Source organism: Halichoerus grypus, chromosome 5, assembly GCF_964656455.1.
Source record: "Halichoerus grypus chromosome 5, mHalGry1.hap1.1, whole genome shotgun sequence".
NCBI lineage: Eukaryota > Metazoa > Chordata > Mammalia > Carnivora > Phocidae > Halichoerus > Halichoerus grypus.
The window spans coordinates 173,975,506-173,991,788 of NC_135716.1; the positions used below are offsets into that span (position 1 = coordinate 173,975,506).

At 58.7% G+C, this 16,283-nt stretch overlaps 1 protein-coding gene across 1 annotated transcript in view; it reads left to right on the forward strand.

Annotated features, from left to right (window-relative positions):
- Nucleotides 1–16,283, forward strand: part of ALDH4A1 (aldehyde dehydrogenase 4 family member A1) — a 29,323-nt gene that overhangs the window by 3,721 nt on the left and 9,319 nt on the right. Inside the window, exons 2-8 of the mRNA XM_036115522.2 lie at nt 5,366–5,459; nt 6,038–6,130; nt 11,291–11,338; nt 12,109–12,264; nt 13,655–13,804; nt 13,890–13,964; nt 15,046–15,233. Coding sequence (XP_035971415.1) covers nt 5,366–5,459; nt 6,038–6,130; nt 11,291–11,338; nt 12,109–12,264; nt 13,655–13,804; nt 13,890–13,964; nt 15,046–15,233 — 804 coding nt within the window. The remainder of the gene's footprint in view (nt 1–5,365; nt 5,460–6,037; nt 6,131–11,290; nt 11,339–12,108; nt 12,265–13,654; nt 13,805–13,889; nt 13,965–15,045; nt 15,234–16,283) is intronic.

Sequence of the window (16,283 nt, forward strand, 5' to 3'; positions counted from 1 at the left end):
TTTGTGGCCTTGGCAAGGTGGCTCTCCTCTGGCCCTTTAGTGTCCTGTCTGTATAATGGGGAGAATCCCATCAGCCGCGTAGCGGAACGATTAGAGATGATGTGACAGGTACCCATTATGTAACTGAGTGACGGAATAACTAGACTCTACGGTGATCCTAATACTGGCTTCAGAGGTCGTTAGAACCCCCGCTTGGGCTGCAGGTGTCACTGGCGTACCCCGAGCGCCTGCTTCTGGTCCCCAGCCCCTGGCCCGGCGCATAGTAGGTGCCGCACGCTTGCTGTTGGAATGGCCCAGAGGACAGCCTGGGGTGGATTCTGGCTCCGCCTCTTAGCAGCTCTGTGGCCCTGGGCAGGGTATTCCACCTCCCTGTGCGGCCTGTGTTCCCACGTGGCAGGGACAGTAGTAGCCGCCTCATAGGATCGCCTTGGAGAGGAAATGCGTTCATACACAAAACCACTTTGAAGAGTATCTGCACCTGGACAGTGTTGCTTTTTTTTTTTTTTTTTAAATTTTACTCATTTACTTGACAGAGAGAGAGGGAGAGCACAAGCAGGGGGAGCGGCAGAGGGAGAGGGAGAAGCAGAGCTGAGCAGAGAGCCCGACTCAGGGCTTGATCCCAGGACCCTGAGGTCATGACCCGAGCCAAGGGCAGACGCTTGACCGACTGAACCACCCAGGCGCCCGGACGATGTTGCTTTAAGTATTATTTTGATCCCTTCCCCCAGCCATGGGCTGTCCCGAGCGATCGCCCTGGATCAGGAGTATTCAGACAAGAGGGTCCCAGCAGTTCAAGGATGGAGGCAGGTGTGGAGCTCGGATGCCCTTGGTACTTTCCCGTTATCCTCATTAGTGACGCCGAGGCAAAACCCTCGGTGTTGGGGTTGAGCCTGCTCACCCCAGGGGAGGGGGCAGACACCCGCCCATCTTGGCAGTTTCTTTTCTTTTTTTTTTTAAGACTTTATCCATTTATTTGAGAGAGAGAGAATGAGAGAGAGGGGGGAGGGTCAGAGGGAGAAACAGACTCCCTGCCGAGCAGGGAGCCCGATGCAGGACTCGATTCAGGGACTCCAGGATCATGATCTGAGCCGAAGGCAGTCGCTTAACCAACCGAGCCCCCCAGGCGCCCCATCTTTGCAGTTTCTTACCCCTCCCCCACCTTTCCTTTCCTGGCACGAGCTGTCAGTGCCCATGGACAGCAAGCCGCTGCCCACCTCCTTCATGAGCTGGGAAATGCTGGGAAGGAGGAGGCCCTAGCTGGGCCGAGAGGAGGACGAGCCTGTCCCCTCAGCCTTGTTGCTCAGGGGTCTCTGACAGGTGACAGGTGCTTCTGCCGTCGTGGGAGGCTCCTGAGTGAGGAAGCCCTGGGTTCGTGTGCTGCTCTGTGGGGAGTGGTGCCCCGGAGCCATGCGTGAGCACCGGGTCTCAGAAGTAGTTTTCTCATCTGTAATAATGATCATAATAGTAGTAATCCTGGCCCCTTCCTCATGCATTCGTAGCTGGATTCGGGAGATAATCACTTTGCGCAGTGCCAGGCATGTTGTAAGTGCTTAATAAATATTCCTTGATGTTTCGAGGGCAATAAAGTGGAAACAGCTCAGCCTGGGCCTGATGCCCCACCCTTCTGGACCTGCCCTGGCCCCCCCTGCACTTTCTCTCTGCTCACTGCTCACTGCCCCTTATCTCAGGGATAAGGAGGATTGGCCTTATCAGGTCCCAGATAACAGCTGGGAAAGTGTGGAAGCTCAGTGAAGCAAGGGTAGTTTCCTTTCTCCTCCTCTCCTTGGCCTTGGTCACCCCTGAGCCCAGGCACTAGGGGGCCTGGTGCTGCTTCCACAACACTTTGGGTGTTCATTGTTTTTCTCTCCTGCCCCCCCCCCTTTTTTTCTTGATGAGTCTGATAAAAGGCTTATCAGTATATTCTTTGTTTTAAAAGGTATTTCTCCAACGCTCCCGTGCGCCAGGCGGGTGTCCATGGGGAGTGGCGGGATGGGGGGCGAGGGTGGTGGCTGATGGCCTGGCTGGAGCCACGGACAGCCAGAGCACTGTTGCTGGTGCTGTGACCAGAGCGTGGGCTCTGAGATGACCCGATATGGCCCGTCCAGGCGCTGGAGGGTAGCGTCCCCAGCACAGAGGGCTCCAGAAAGACCCAGGTGGCTGGATGGCGGCAGACGAAGTGGGCAGTGTGGAGGGATGATGGGAAATGAGCCTGGAGGCCTCAGTAAGGATTCTGACTTTTTGTTGTAGAAGAGAGGAGAAGCCCCTGAGTAGGCAGGTTTCATTGCCCGTATCTGAGTTGTCTCTGTGCCCTTGAGATTGCTGCTGATGAGTGAGGAATGCAGTCCTGCCTGGAAGGGCCTCGCAGATCCTCACAGAGGCTCCAGGTTCTGTGAGTGATTCTTCTCTGCCTTCCCCAGAGCCAAGGGAAGGGTGCTCATGTTAATCCCGAATGGCCCATGAGCCAAAATAAAAGGCGGGGGCGGGGATTGGTTTTGTCAAGTGTCCTTGGATTATTTTTGGCTCCAGTTTTGACTGAGGCTGATCTTTAAATTCTGTTCCCCACATTTGGACTGATGGGCAGCTGGGCCGGGGCTTGGAGACTTTCCAGGCAGGGGGGAAGCCAGGGGGGAATGTGATCCTGTGGTCACAGTGGGCCTCTGCCCTGGGGAGGGTAGAGAGAGGCCTGCAGGATTTCTGCTTCTGACACCGCCTGGGAGGGAACAGGTTCAGGAGGGCTGGTAGCTACTGCATTTTAAGCGGGGTGGAATGTGGTGCTAAGTTTATTCCAGCAGTATCTGTTGAGTGTCCAGGCTAGCCCCTGATTGCTGTGACCTTGGGGGTGTCTGAGAACCATTTTGCCATTGAACACCTGGCCTGGTGCGGTAACATTCTGCATGTGTGTTTGCATACATACGTGTACATATATATACACATATATGAGACAATCTACGAAGACAATTTTCTTAGAAGTACAGAGCAGGAGGGGTGAGGAAGGGCAAGCACTTTTAACCTCACAGTGCCCCTGCAGGGCACACAGTACCGCCCCCATTTTTCAGGTGGGGAATCTGAGACCTGCCGAGTTTCTAATAACGGGCTGATGTCTCTCGGAGCGCGTGGGGCTTTCGGTCCCACAGATGTCTGCTTCTGGAGCTGGGCTTTCTGCACGCCCTTCGAGCCAGGGTCCAGGCTGGGGTTGGGGCACGCACCTCCAGGCTCCCAGCCCACACTCCTCCTCAGCGGCACCCTCCTGGCTATAGCTGATTGATTGGTGGTGGGGTGCTGCTGCTGGAACCTTCCAGAGGGCCCTGGGGGCACACGCCATCCCCGTTTTCCTGACGTGTGGAGGCTTGTGGCGGCTGGAGTTTTCCAGCCTCTCTGTTCCTCCCCCACTATAGGTGTGGGGGGGGTCAGTGTAGACTTGAATTTATGGGATGTACCTGTAGCTTTGTGTGACTGTCTCCTCGGCTCTTCAGAGTAACCCAAGGGAAGGGCTGGTGGGAGGCTGCCCTCGCCCGACATTTCTGCCCTTGGTTAGGGGAAGGGCGGGGCCTGAGGAATGTGACCTGCCTCCTAGCGTCGGGTGGGTGCTGCCTGGGGGGTGGGGTGGGGGAGGAGGGAGAAGGCCCAGCTCACTTAGAGCCGTTAGGCAAAATCTTGGGCAACCGGGCCCTGCCCTCCTCCCTCCTGGACTGCCCGGGCCCCTTTCAGCGCTTCCTATCACGCTTCCTGCTCTGGGCCTTTGTACTTGCTCTCCTCTGTGCCCGGAATGTTCTTTCCAGTCCTTCTGAGATCCCAGATGGCGCTCAGAGGACGCCTCCCCTGAGAGGCCCTCCCTGATCACCTAGGCTGGAGCAGCCCTACCCTTCCCCTAACTCGTTCTCACATCCCCTCTGTCCTCACCTGTTTCTTGCCCACGGTTCCCATTGGAGGTGAGCTGCTTGTGATGAAGTACAGTTGGAAGAAAGGCAGGTAGGGACAAGGCGCCCCACCCTTAAAAGGATTTTGCACCACCCTAGAGGGAGTCCTCCATCCTTTCCCACTGTGATAGGTAGATGACCAAAAACCGATTGGATGATAGGCTCAGGGAGGATTGATCACAGTAGAACAGCCCATGCACAAGCCCATAAAAACCCCTAGACTTAGAAACTGGTGGCAACCCTCTCAGTCCCCTCCCTCCTCGGGAGCTTTGTACTATCACTTTGCTATCACTCAATTAACTTTGCTTTGCTGCCTACCACGCTGGTCTACCTCTTCATTCTTCCAAGCGGCCTGACCCGGAACCGCGGGCACCGGAAGGAAAAGGAAATCCTGCAGCCCCCGTGCAGCTGAGGCCTTGCTGTCACGGTCACTGCTGTCTCCAGTGTTTAGAGCAGTGTCAGGCATAAAGGGTGCCCAGGAACCTCGTAGAATGAATGAAGGACCAGTCCTCATGGCCCCTGGTTTCGTGTCCTTCCTCCAGGCCTTTGGTCCGTGAGCCTCCAGACCCGTTCCCAGGGAGAAAGAATAAAAAGGCCCCCCCAACACTCACAGCCCAAGTGACACTGAGGCCTGGAGGACCCCCCCAGCTGGGGCCCCAGTTCAGGAATGAATGATCTCAAGTCTTGGCTCTTACCCACCTGTCCCCCCACCTCGCCATCCTCAGACATGTTAGGGTCGGTGGTCACCAGTGGTCACCAGTCAGTGAGGTCATAGGTTCAAGACCGAGCAAGGTCTCTGGGACAAGGAGTTCTTGAAACTCAGGACCCTGGAATCGGACCCTGAACCCCGAAAGCCCCCCTCCCCGTGGCTGCAAGCTGAGCTCAGGGCACTCCTCCAAGGTCCCGGCCCATATCCTGGATGTTCTTGCCCACCTGGAGCTCAGCTCTTGGTGCCAAGGGAATCCCAGCTGGGTCCCATTCTGATGAGACTGAGTTCTGGAACAGGCTGCCCTTTCAGCCCAGAGAAAGCAGTAACTCGGGGCCCTTTGGGATAAGGGCTGCATTGTGGGGAAGGAAAGGGAGAGTCACCCTCTCCATGTACAAAACGCTTAGAAGTGGTTTTGCATTGATTGAATTTAAACTTAAAATGGCCCTGTGGGTTTGTATGGTGGTTCTCACTTAGTAGATGTAGAAACTGGCCCAGCGGAGGCAGGTCACATGCCCGAGGATGCACAGTGTCAGGTCTGGGCCTGGAACTTGGATTTTGGACCCCAGGGCCAGTTCTTGCCTCCCAGTTCTATACTTGCTCTGGATTTCAGGATTCTGGGCCAACACAGAACCCCCCCCACACACACACCCCCTCCCCACCCTGGTGGAGATAGAGGGCCCGGATTTGGTTGCGGCCACCACTGACCTGTCTGCCTCTCTTCCCTGCCCTTGTACCCCAGGCTGTGGTGGAAGCACACGGCCTCCCTGAAGGTGGCCAATGAGCCGGTCTTAGCATTCACGCAGGGCAGCCCCGAGCGAGATGCGCTGCAGAAGGTAATGGGCCGGTGGGGGCACCCAGTGGGGGTAGGGCACGGAGCGAGGACAGCCTTCAGCAGCCCCCCCCTCCCCAGGATGCCTCTCCGTGCCTACAGCCATCACCCCCTGTTGCGCCTGCCCCCAACCTTGGAAGGACACCGGGTCTGGGACAGGCGTGTGTCTGGAGGACGGAGAGGCTGGGGGCAGCAGTGGGGCAAGCCGGGCCACTCTGGGGCTCCGTCCAGGTCGGGGGTTGTAAACCCACAGACGTTTTCTGCTTAAAAACATTGTCCTGTTAATTGCCAGTATTTTTAAAATTGTGAGATGTCATGTACATTTCAGATACAGTTTTCTGTCTACGATGGGAGGACCTGGCAACCCTGGCCTCCCCTTCCGGCAGGACAGGAAGTGACAGCGGACAGGGGCTGAGTCCTGCTGCCCCCTGAGCAGAGCAGATGCTCTCTGACCTCAGAGCCCCGCCCCTTCATATTTCTGTTCCCGCCTGGGCATCTGTGTTTGCAGGCCCCGCACCGGGGTTTTAGGGGGAGCAGAGAGGCGGGAGGAAGTACCCATCCACCCTGTTGTCCCCTCCGTAGGCCTTGAAGGACCTGAAGGGCCGGACGGAAGCCGTTCCATGTGTGGTGGGGGACGAAGAGGTGTGGACGTCAGACGTGCAGTATCAGGTGTCGGTGAGTCCAGTGTGTCGGCGGGGCTCGGTTTCTCCCCGAACCTGGGGTCCATCTCTCAGGCAACAGATCAGCTTGTCACACGGGTCTCTGCCTCCAAAGGGGTTTATAGTCTGTTCCCTGCTTTTGAATTCTGTGCGCCAATATAAAACTTCCAGAAGTAGTCTTGGGGGTATCATCATAAAAGATGCCGACTTCATGCCTGCCAGGAGGGAGTTAAAATAGGGACTGCCACAGCTTTGCCTTTTCTTTAGAAAATGGACCCATTGGCCACCTAGAGGGTAGGAAGAAAGGACAGAATGTCAGAATTAAAGATAATCCTTCCAAAGAGAGGACAGTCTCCAAAGCCCTGGCCTCTATTTTGGAACGGCTGCTCTAGTGGAAGATAAGCTCATCTGAGGTGAGCACCTAGGACGTGGCCGGGCCTCCTCCTAGAAGCCCTCCAGCTGGAGCCATGCTCCATCCGCAGATACATCTGAGAGGCCCTGTGCCATCTGCACAGGCTCCTCTTTCGGTCCTTGCCACTCCTCTTTGAGGGAGGAAGAGCGGGGAGTTCGCTGCCCATTTTACAGATCAAGGGACAGGCTCAGAGATATTAAATGGCCCGCCCAGGGTGGCACAGTTAGATCTGGACTAGGGATGATTAATCCTGGTTCTTCAGAACCACATCCCATTGATTTTGATTCAGTGGATTTTCTAGGAAGGATTTGGAAACAGCATATTAACTCATACAGTGCAGTAGGATCGTCTTGCTGTGGCCTCCTGGTCCCGGGATGAGAACCATGGAGCCCTACGTGCTGGAGACAGCCCAGACTTGCCTTCACGCCTCCCGGTGACCGCAGGGAAGCGAACACATCACTTACACTAGTCAGAGTGTTCTTGAAATAAATTCCAGCCGCATGATGGGAGAAGCACAGCCCTTCCCCATAGTGGCCCCAGAGAGAAACGTCTCCCGAGGGTGTCAGAAGGACGCAGTGATGTGATGAGTAGCGTCCACACAGGAGTCTCAGCTCATGCACAGAGGGCACCTTTTGTGCACTGTCACTGCGTGCAGGCCGAGGACATCCCCAAAGCCTGGGGATGCTGGAGGTCACCCTGCAGGTCCGTGTCTGCTGCTGGGGGAGCTTTTCCGTCTGGAGTTCAGGGTACGATCGGACACCGGCAGCTTTGTTTCCAAACCTAATGAGGGGGAGATTTCCCCTACACATTCAAATGTCTGGCTCGTCTGGGAGGTGGGATGATGTGGCTGCACCAGGCCGGCATGGCCACAAGGCACTGCGTGGCTGGAACACGTCTGTGGGCAGCTCGGGGGGGGGGGCAGTGGTCCCCACCACCTCTAGTGCATGATGCCAGCTCTGTGCACTCACGGCTCTTGCCTCTCTGGCCCCAGCTGGGCAGTGGCCGGCCTGCGTGTCCCTCAGGCACCCTGCCCGCGCGTTTCCCTCGGCCGGGCTTTTGCTAGACCCGGGACAGTGAGCCAGAGGCCGGTGGTCTGTGACGGTTAAGAGGTTGTCACCTGCTTCTGTGCCCCCCCCCCGCCCCCGTCAGTTCGAGGGTGGGAGGGACCTGCTTTTGTGAGAGTTGGGGATCTTGACCAGGACTCGTGGCTGAGTGGATGTTTGCAGCTGGCCCATCAGGGAGCCTGAGCCCCAGGCAGAGGACTCACCCCACCCCTTCTTGTCCCCGGCGTGGCCACGACACTTGTAGCCCAGAAAGGCTTAAAGCAAATACCCACCTCAGCTATGGAAAAAGAAAAGTGTGTGCGTGTGTGTGCGCACACACACACGTTTTGAGACCCCGTGCAGATGCATTTACGTGCAGCTTCTAGCTTTGTATCCAGCAACCAGTTGCAAAATGAAAGCCATGGTGTGTGAGCCAGGTGCTTTCCTCTGTGGTAGTGTCACCCAGAAACCTGTTTGAAGCTCGAAGAGACCCCAGCTCTTCTTTCTAGCAGGGCATGTGTAAGTCAGGATAATAAAACGCAGCCAGCCAGCCACGCCTCTCAGGCCCAGGCCCAGGGCAGACGGCGGGCTCTGCCCTCTTGGAGCTGCCCTGCTGGAGAGCAGGTGGTCCTGGGTCAACAAAGAAAGAAATGGGAGTTCCAGCGGGTGAGGGACAGGGGAAGGCACGGGCACTGTGCTGGGGACGCGGGGGCCACATCAGGCAGGGCGGTCGGAGGGCTCCATGGAGCGGTGACCTCTGAGTCAAAGCCCGAGGATGAGGGTGGGTGGGGGTTCGCTGCCAGGCAGAGGGCTGCTCGGTCCTCGGGCTGAGTCTCGAGCTGGGAAGAGGCTCAGTGAGCTGCACAGCAGAGAGGAAGCCAGCGGGGTGGAGGATTCAGGGCAGAGGGGTGGGCGGACGTGACTTCCTGAGGTTCTTACCACCTGTGCTTAGGGAACCTATTCCATGAGTTCTGGGGAGTCACTGGAGGGGGTTAAGGAGGGCCAGACTTTGCAGAAGAGCCCTGTTGCTCGTTACAAGAGAATGCTTTCTAATTTCAGGACAGCAGAGTGAAGAGGTGAGGGCTTGGCAGCACCTGTGAGTCCAGACTTAGACCCGTGGGGGTCCGGGACTCCTGGGTGGCTGGGGAGTTGGGCGGGAAGGTGGGGAGAGAGCCAGACGAGGAGCCGGGATGCAGGGGGCCGTGAAAGAGCCGGAACAAAGCCCGGGGAATGGCAGCCCCAGGTGGGGAAGCGCAGTGCACCTCTCTGGAGGGTCTGCCCACATCTGTGAGCTCCCCACCTGCCCCCATGGTGGTGGGTGGTGGGTGGTGGCCGCTTTCGAAACCGTGGGCCTCCACTCCTTGGCCCAGAAGTGGGCACCTGACCGCAGCTGGGCCGGTTGGATTTACGGCCCTAGAACTTAGAACTGGCAACAGACATCTCGCTTTGAGGGGCTGGAAGCTATGGGGAGGACACCTTCCACCTCTGAGACACACGACCACAGTGGGTCTCTTGAAAGGTGCGGGGCGCCGCCTCACAGAGGAGGAGAGAGGACGAGAGAAGCCTCAGTTTTTAGGCCGGGCTCCTTGAGTCTTCCTGAAGCCCAGCTGCAGGCCACCTGAGTCTCCATTACGGAGGCCCCTGTGTGTAAAAGGTTCCCCTTCTTGCCCGCTGGCTGACCTCCCTGTGCCTCAGTCTTCTCGTTTGTAAAATGGGAGTAGCAGTCGTGGTGCATAGGGTTGTTGTCGGGGTGAAGGGATTGATCCATGCCCAGTACTCGGTGCCTGCATGCAGGCCGCTGAGCAGACGTCAGCTGTGACAGAAACAGTCCTGTTTCCCTCAGAGCCTGCAGCTGGTTCATCCAAAAAAGCACGAGGGGCAGACCCGTCTGTGTTTCAAACCTCTGGAAGCCATTGACCGTGATGGCGGGAGGCTTTCTCCTGCAGGTGTAGGGTGGGTTTTCTGTGGTGTCCCTCACTCGCCAGATGGCCACACTGCCCAGCCCATAACTGAGTCCTGCCCACAGGCAAGGAAGGTCCTGAGGAGTTCACACAGCATCTTCCGTGATTCCTGCTGGATTTCTCCAGAAGGGGGTTTAGGGGCTAACAGTGGGCTAAGCCCCGTGATGACATTAGCCTAAGAAGCCACGTGCTCAGGGTCATTGAGCCAGGAACTGACCTACACTTTGGCTGGACTAGCAAACTCCTAGATCTGTAATTTGGGGGAGAGTAAAGGGTTGGCCCTTTTGCAGATGGGGGAAGCACATTCAGGCTCTGTCCAGATGGAACCCTGAGCAGGTGCATGCAGGGTAAGGGTGAGGACCCTCAACCCCCAGCTCCGAGGGTTCTGAGGATGCCCTGGGAAGGAGTTGCCCACAGGGGGTATCCTGGAGCCCCCACTACTGGATCAGCGACCAGAGGGCCTGACACCCGCAGTCCTGGGAGCACAGCCTACAATCACTCAGTTCACCCAGCCCCTCAGCGCTGTCCCAGCTGCCAGCTTGGGTTCTGGTCACCCTCTGGGCAGACACTTCGCATTCTCATGGCCCGCGGTGCCTCTCTGACTTGGCCACGTGGTAACTGGGGGAGCCCAGGCGTGGGAAGCAGTGGCCGGCACGTGGCTGCTGGCGTGGGGGAGCTGCGGTCCACGGGGGCTGAGTCGAAGGGCCTGGCCCCGGGGTGCCTCCTCAGTCCCTGAGCATCACAGGCCAGTCTCAGGTGTGGACAGGATACGGGTGACTCTGCTGGGGGTTGAAATGAGGGGGGAGAGGGCCACTTTCTCCTGAACCCTAGACCAGCACTGCCCAGTAGAACTTTCTGCAGTTATGCTGATCAGTATCCACACGCTGTCCCACTATGGCAGCCACGGGCCACGCGTGGTCGTCCAGCACATGGAATGTGCAGGTGCAGCCGAGGAACGGGGTTGACATGTCAGCGGGCACGGGTGGCTAGTGGCTGCCACGTTCCACAGGAAAGCCCCACACAGCCCATTGGCAGACTGCTAGGTGGCAAGAGTACTGACAAGTGTGCTGGAAAGAAGTGAAGTTTCTCCCTGCTTTATTAAAGCTCACGCTAGCATCTGGCGCTGCCGGGTTCTTTTTGCAAATGTTTGTGGAGGGTCTTCCCTTTCCCATGAGTCTGTGTGGGTCCCGAGCCGGGGGCTGGAGAAGCGGTTGGTCTGTCCCCCAGGCACTCGGGACAGCAGAAATCCTGAGTGGGTCTCAACTGCAGTGCATCGTTGGGGGCCTCGCGAGGGGACAGCGCCCAGGCCTGAGCCACAGCCACGTGCCACACGGGCTCTGGCAGCATGTTCCCCTGTGAGCCCACTTGGGCCTTCTCCGCGTGCTGTGAGGCAGGGGGTCCCCATTTCCCACAGGGGGGAACTTGGAAAGGGGAGCTTACTTCCCTCCAGCCCCCAGCTAGTAGGTGGCGGGGCTGGGATGTGAAGCCGTGTCTGACCACAAAGTCCACACTTTCCCTCAAAGACTGCGATCCATGCTTTTCTCCGGGACCGTGAACCTTCCAGAGCAGGAGTGGTCTTACTCACCGAACAGCAGGTGCTCTGTAACCCTTGGTCAGACAGATGGATGTGGGGATTGGAGGGGAGAGGGCGAGTGTGCTGAGGACTCTTGCCCGGAAGGCGAGCTCTGAACCTGGCCACGTCCCCACCTGTCCTGGCACCTCCCTGCTGGCAGTGACCTCGCTCTTCTCTCATCTTGCAGCCCTTCAACCATGGACACAAGGTGGCCAAGTTCTGCTATGCAGACAAGGTGAGGCCCTGGCGACTTCGGGTAGGGGCGCTGGCCCTCTGTTCCCCACTGGCTGCTGGCATGGAGGCGGATGTCAGTTGCTGCTTCCCTCCCTGGCCGTGGGGGGTGGAGTCTTTCACGAGGCTGGGCCCGCCAGGGCTTCATTTGAGCCAGATGAGAGCTGCGTGGGCCAAGGCTGACATCCCCCGACATGCCTATGGCCGCGAGGCAGCCAGGTTTCAAGGGGGAGTAGATTCTGCAAGGCTGAGTCAGGGACATTGGAAACACCATGGATAAGAAGGCAAACAGAGGATCGGCTTCATGGAGGGGCAGCGAAAGGGGTTGGGGTGCCCTGTGGCAGGGGGTCTAGGAGCTGGCTCATGGGGCAGCGAGAGCATGCTGGCGGCAGGTGAATGACTCAGGCTGTGGTTCTGGCCAGGCACTTGACCTTGAGGGCCGGCGGCTCTAGCGAGTGGGTTTGGGGGCCCCAGGAGGAAGGTGAGGCCCTGATGAGACCACAAGAGAAAGCAGAGCTGGTTTAACAGCTGAGGGACTTGGTGCCAAGTCCCTGGCATGCAGACCTACCTGGCAGGTCCCTCAGACAGGCTCGGGGCCTGGGTTGGGCCGGCAGGTGATGGGACACTGTATTTGCCACTGTGTGTGGGGGAGAGCACTGGAGCTAAGGGAGCCACGGGTCCCTGGATGGAGGGTGGCCTCCAGTTTCCCTTGCCCATTCCCCTGGGGCCCTTCCCGCTGTGGGAGACAGCCCTGAACCTTTTCCTCTTCATTAGGCCCTACTCAACAAAGCCATCGAGGCCGCGTTGGCCGCCAGGAAAGAGTGGGACCTGAAGCCTGTTGCAGACCGGGCCCAGATCTTCCTGAAGGCGGCGGACATGCTGAGTGGGCCACGCAGGGCAGAGGTCCTTGCCAAGACCATGGTGGGACAGGTGAGGTACCCGTGGGCACAGTGGGGTGGGAGTGGGGGGAGGGAGGCCGTCCCACTCCATCCAATATGGCAGCCATCAGCTGGGCTGCTTCTGGGTGCCAGGACGTGCTCTGTGTGCTGGAGACTTAGGCCCCGTGCCGTCCTCCAGGCTCAGTCAGACCTCCGCAGCCCTCAGGGTGGGCTCTCTGACACCTCCAGCCTGTCACTCCAGGCTTACAAACCACCAGGGTCTCTCTCTCACCGACAGTCATGTCCCAAGTCCTGTGCCCGGCACTCAGGGCCCTCTGTTTCCGGCCCGTGTCCAGCTCACCGGCTGCTCTGCCCATGAGGTCACCAGTCTGGATTTAGCAGGATCCCTGGACAGTGCAGGCGTCCCATCTCCCTGCCAGGCTTCTGCCCGGTGGCCCTGCCTGGAATGCTCATTCTCTCTTCTCTGTCCTGTGAACTCTTCCCTTCGAGCTCCAGCCCAGATATCACCTCCTCTGTGAGGCTTCCAGGATCTTCTCTGTCCAAGAGGATTCGTCCCACCCCATGCTCCTGTAGCATGCTGTTCGTTTGCCAGTTACAGCTCAGATCGTATTGGGTATAATGAGTTCCTGTGTGTTTGTCACCTCTCTACAAGCTTTATGGAGAAAATAATCGAGTTAGCTGTTGTCCGTCTTCCTGGGCCTTGCAGCACATCTCCCTGGAGTCAGAGAAGCTTTTTTGACTGAGTGCATGAGGAGTCAGGGAGTGGCACCAGCCCCCAAGTGGGGAAGGGAGCCCAGGGAGAAAGGGTTAATTTCGCTCTCCCTGGGGAGGGAGCCTTAGGCCCTCCGGTTGCCCGGCCAGGCCAGCTCCCCGTCCTGTAGTGAGGGCCCCCTCTGCTGCACGGAGGTGGTATGACACCTCCTTACTGGCCAAGGGTCTCCTGATTCTCAGCGGCCCCTGGGGTGGTTGTGGGCTCCGCAGCGTCCTGGGGGAGCCACACACACTCGACGGCCAGATTAAGGTGCCTTATTGGACTAAAGAGTCAGGAGCTTGTAGGAGGCGTGGTGGCCTCACAGAGCCGGGGCCAGAGCATCTTAGCTGCTGTGGCTCCAGGTCCCAAGCAGGGTGACCACCACCAGTGACCCTGTGTGCCAAGGAGGGGCTGCCCTGATCCGGAGAAGCCCCATTCTTGCAGCCCAGAGGCCCTCCCCGACCCTTAAGTCTGTCGGGAGGAACGGGTTTGCTGTTGTCAGGCCTCCTGCTTCTTGCTCCAAACACCCCTAGTGGGGGCACCTGCTCACCCGGGGGGACGGAGCCACCAGCACCGTGGGCACCATGTCACCATGGGCACACGGTCGGTGTTGGAAAAGTGCCGGCGGGAGGCGCATTTGTCGCCGCTGACCCTCTGGCTGTCGGCGCAGGGTAAGACGGTGATCCAGGCGGAGATTGACGCAGCGGCTGAGCTCATCGACTTCTTCCGGTTCAATGCCAAGTTTGCCGTGGAGCTAGAGGGGCAGCAGCCCCTCAGCGTGCCGCCGAGCACCAACAGCGTCGTGTACCGGGGACTGGAGGTACCCACTGGCAGCGGGGTGGCCAGGAGCCTGCAGGAGGAAGCCTCGAGCTTGGCCTCACCACCTCCCCCTCCCCCTTCCCCAGGGCTTCGTGGCGGCCATCTCCCCCTTTAACTTCACGGCGATCGGCGGCAACCTGGCGGGGGCGCCGGCCTTGATGGTAAGATGATGACCTTGATGATAAGAGGATGACCTTGGTGGTGAGATCGGGCGGGGGCGGGCGGGGCCTCTCATTCCTGCCTCCGCAGACGACAGCCGCCCCGAAGGCAGAAGCAGTGTGGGCACTCCCCCCCCCCCCCCCAGAAAGGCTTTGGGATCCGAGACTGGTTTGGATCCCAGCTCTGCCCCATGCTGGGGGATCCCCAGGCAAGCCGCCAAACTTCTGAGGCGGTTTCTTCCTCCTCCTCGAAGTGGAAATCTAGGAAAGCCCAGGGTACAGGGTTGTGGGGAGCAAGTGAAGCTGTGTGTGGGACACGTGCGTGGGACACGTCTGGCCTGGTGCGGGCTTTGTGTGCAGGGAATGTTGATGGTGATGGCAGATCACTTTCCAGCGCCTACTGTGCCCTGCCAGAGATCTGTCAGGTCTAGGAAACGACCACACAGTAAGGGTTCGGGCTTAGCTTCCAAGTCCCTGGCTCCTCTGCCCTTGTCAGGGAGAGGGTGGCTGCCGCCCTCATGAGCTCCCACCGAAGGGGGTGATGCAGCCCTGCCCTTAGAGGGCCTGGGTGGCTCGTGGGGCACCAGGAGGAAGGCTGGCAGGTGGTGGGGGCCTGGGCCCCACACGGGGCGGCTGGCTGATCTCAAGGATGCTCCTGCCCAGGGCTGTCGTTATGCATCTGTGCACAGATAGACACGCACATACCCAGGTGCCCATGTGTCCTCAGCCAGAACATGTGCAGAGACAGGCCCGTGAGCCCTTGCCGGCCACGCTCAGTGAGTGCTCAGCGACGTGGAAACATCCAGAACAGACCTGCCCGAGGGGCGCTGGCAGGACCAGTTGGTACAGGCTTCCAGAAGAAGGGGGCCGTGGCCAGAGTGTGGGAGCAGTGGGGGCAGGGTGTGGTCCCACTGGCGAGGGTTTTTAGAGCACAGTGCCAGACACCTGGAGTAGTGGGGACATCCCGGCCTCCTGGGGGGCCTGGTGGTTCCACGTGAGGGATGGCTGTGCTTCAGGATGAGGGAGGGGGGCAGTCGGGTGGTGACCCCTGGCCTTGTGAGTCATCACCGTGCCTCCTGGGCAGGGCAACGTGGTCCTGTGGAAGCCCAGCGACACGGCCATGCTGGCCAGCTATGCCGTCTACCGCATCCTCCGGGAGGCGGGCCTGCCCCCCAACATCATCCAGTTTGTGCCAGCCGATGGGCCCACATTTGGCGACACTGTCACCAGCTCGGAACACCTCTGCGGTATCAACTTCACAGGCAGCGTGCCGTAAGCCCCTGGGGTGGGGTGGGGTGGGGTGGGCCAGGCGGCATGGGGACATTCCCCAGGCGACCGCCTCATGACCTCTGTAGGAGCTGGAGGTCAGGCACTGACCATACCCACTGACTCACAGTGTGGCCGTGGGTGACCCACTTCACCTCTCTGAGCCTTCATTTCTTGACCTGCTCAACAGGAATATGGTCCCTGCCTCGCAGAGTAATTGTGAGGCTCCAGTGAGTTAACAAAGAGGAAGAACTTCACAGGCTGGAAGCAGCCTACAGATATTCGGTGATGTCGATGTTCATGCCACCTCTGTCACTGGGAAGGGCACAAGGGAGACTGGAATGAATTGGAGGAGAGTCAGGAAGGCTTCTTGCAAGAGGTGGTATCTAGGCAGAGGAGATAGCCAAGCAAAGAGGGGGTAGGGAGAGTGCTGTGGGAGAGGGAGCAACACGTGCAGGGCCTCGAGGCTAAAGCTCTGTGCTCGGGGAGCTGGGGGTGGTTCTGTGGGGCTGGAGTGTGAGGTGCCGGGACCGAGGTAAGCATGTGGGCAGGAAACGGTTCGAACGTGACTGCTTGTTTATTCAGTAATGAGCCGGTGTATGTGTCCAGTGAACGTGTGGACAAGTCCTGCTTCTTGGGGAGTTTAGTCCCGTGACTGTAAGACCCTATGAGCCCACAGAGGTGTCTAGACTTTATCCAGAAGGTGACTGGGAGCCACAGAAGGTTTTATACCCAGGGTGTGCATGAAGCAGCTTTATTTCAAACAGAGGCTGCAGATGGTCGCTCTCTAGTTGAACCTGGCAAGTGGCTCTACTTTGGCTCCTTGTACAGTTGGGACGGTTTCATGCAAGAATCTTTTTGAGATCTCAGGCTGCTTTTGAGAACCTGCCCCTCTGGGCCTGCGTGTCCACGGGGACCCCTGGCTAGAGGTGGGGACGGAGTGCTCTTCGATCCTTGGCAGCCGCACAGGCGCTGGGCCTCTGCGTACCTGGTCCTTCTTTCCTGGTCTGGCGCTGCGGGGGCCCCTGCATTCGCAGCCTCTGTCCCAGATGGCCA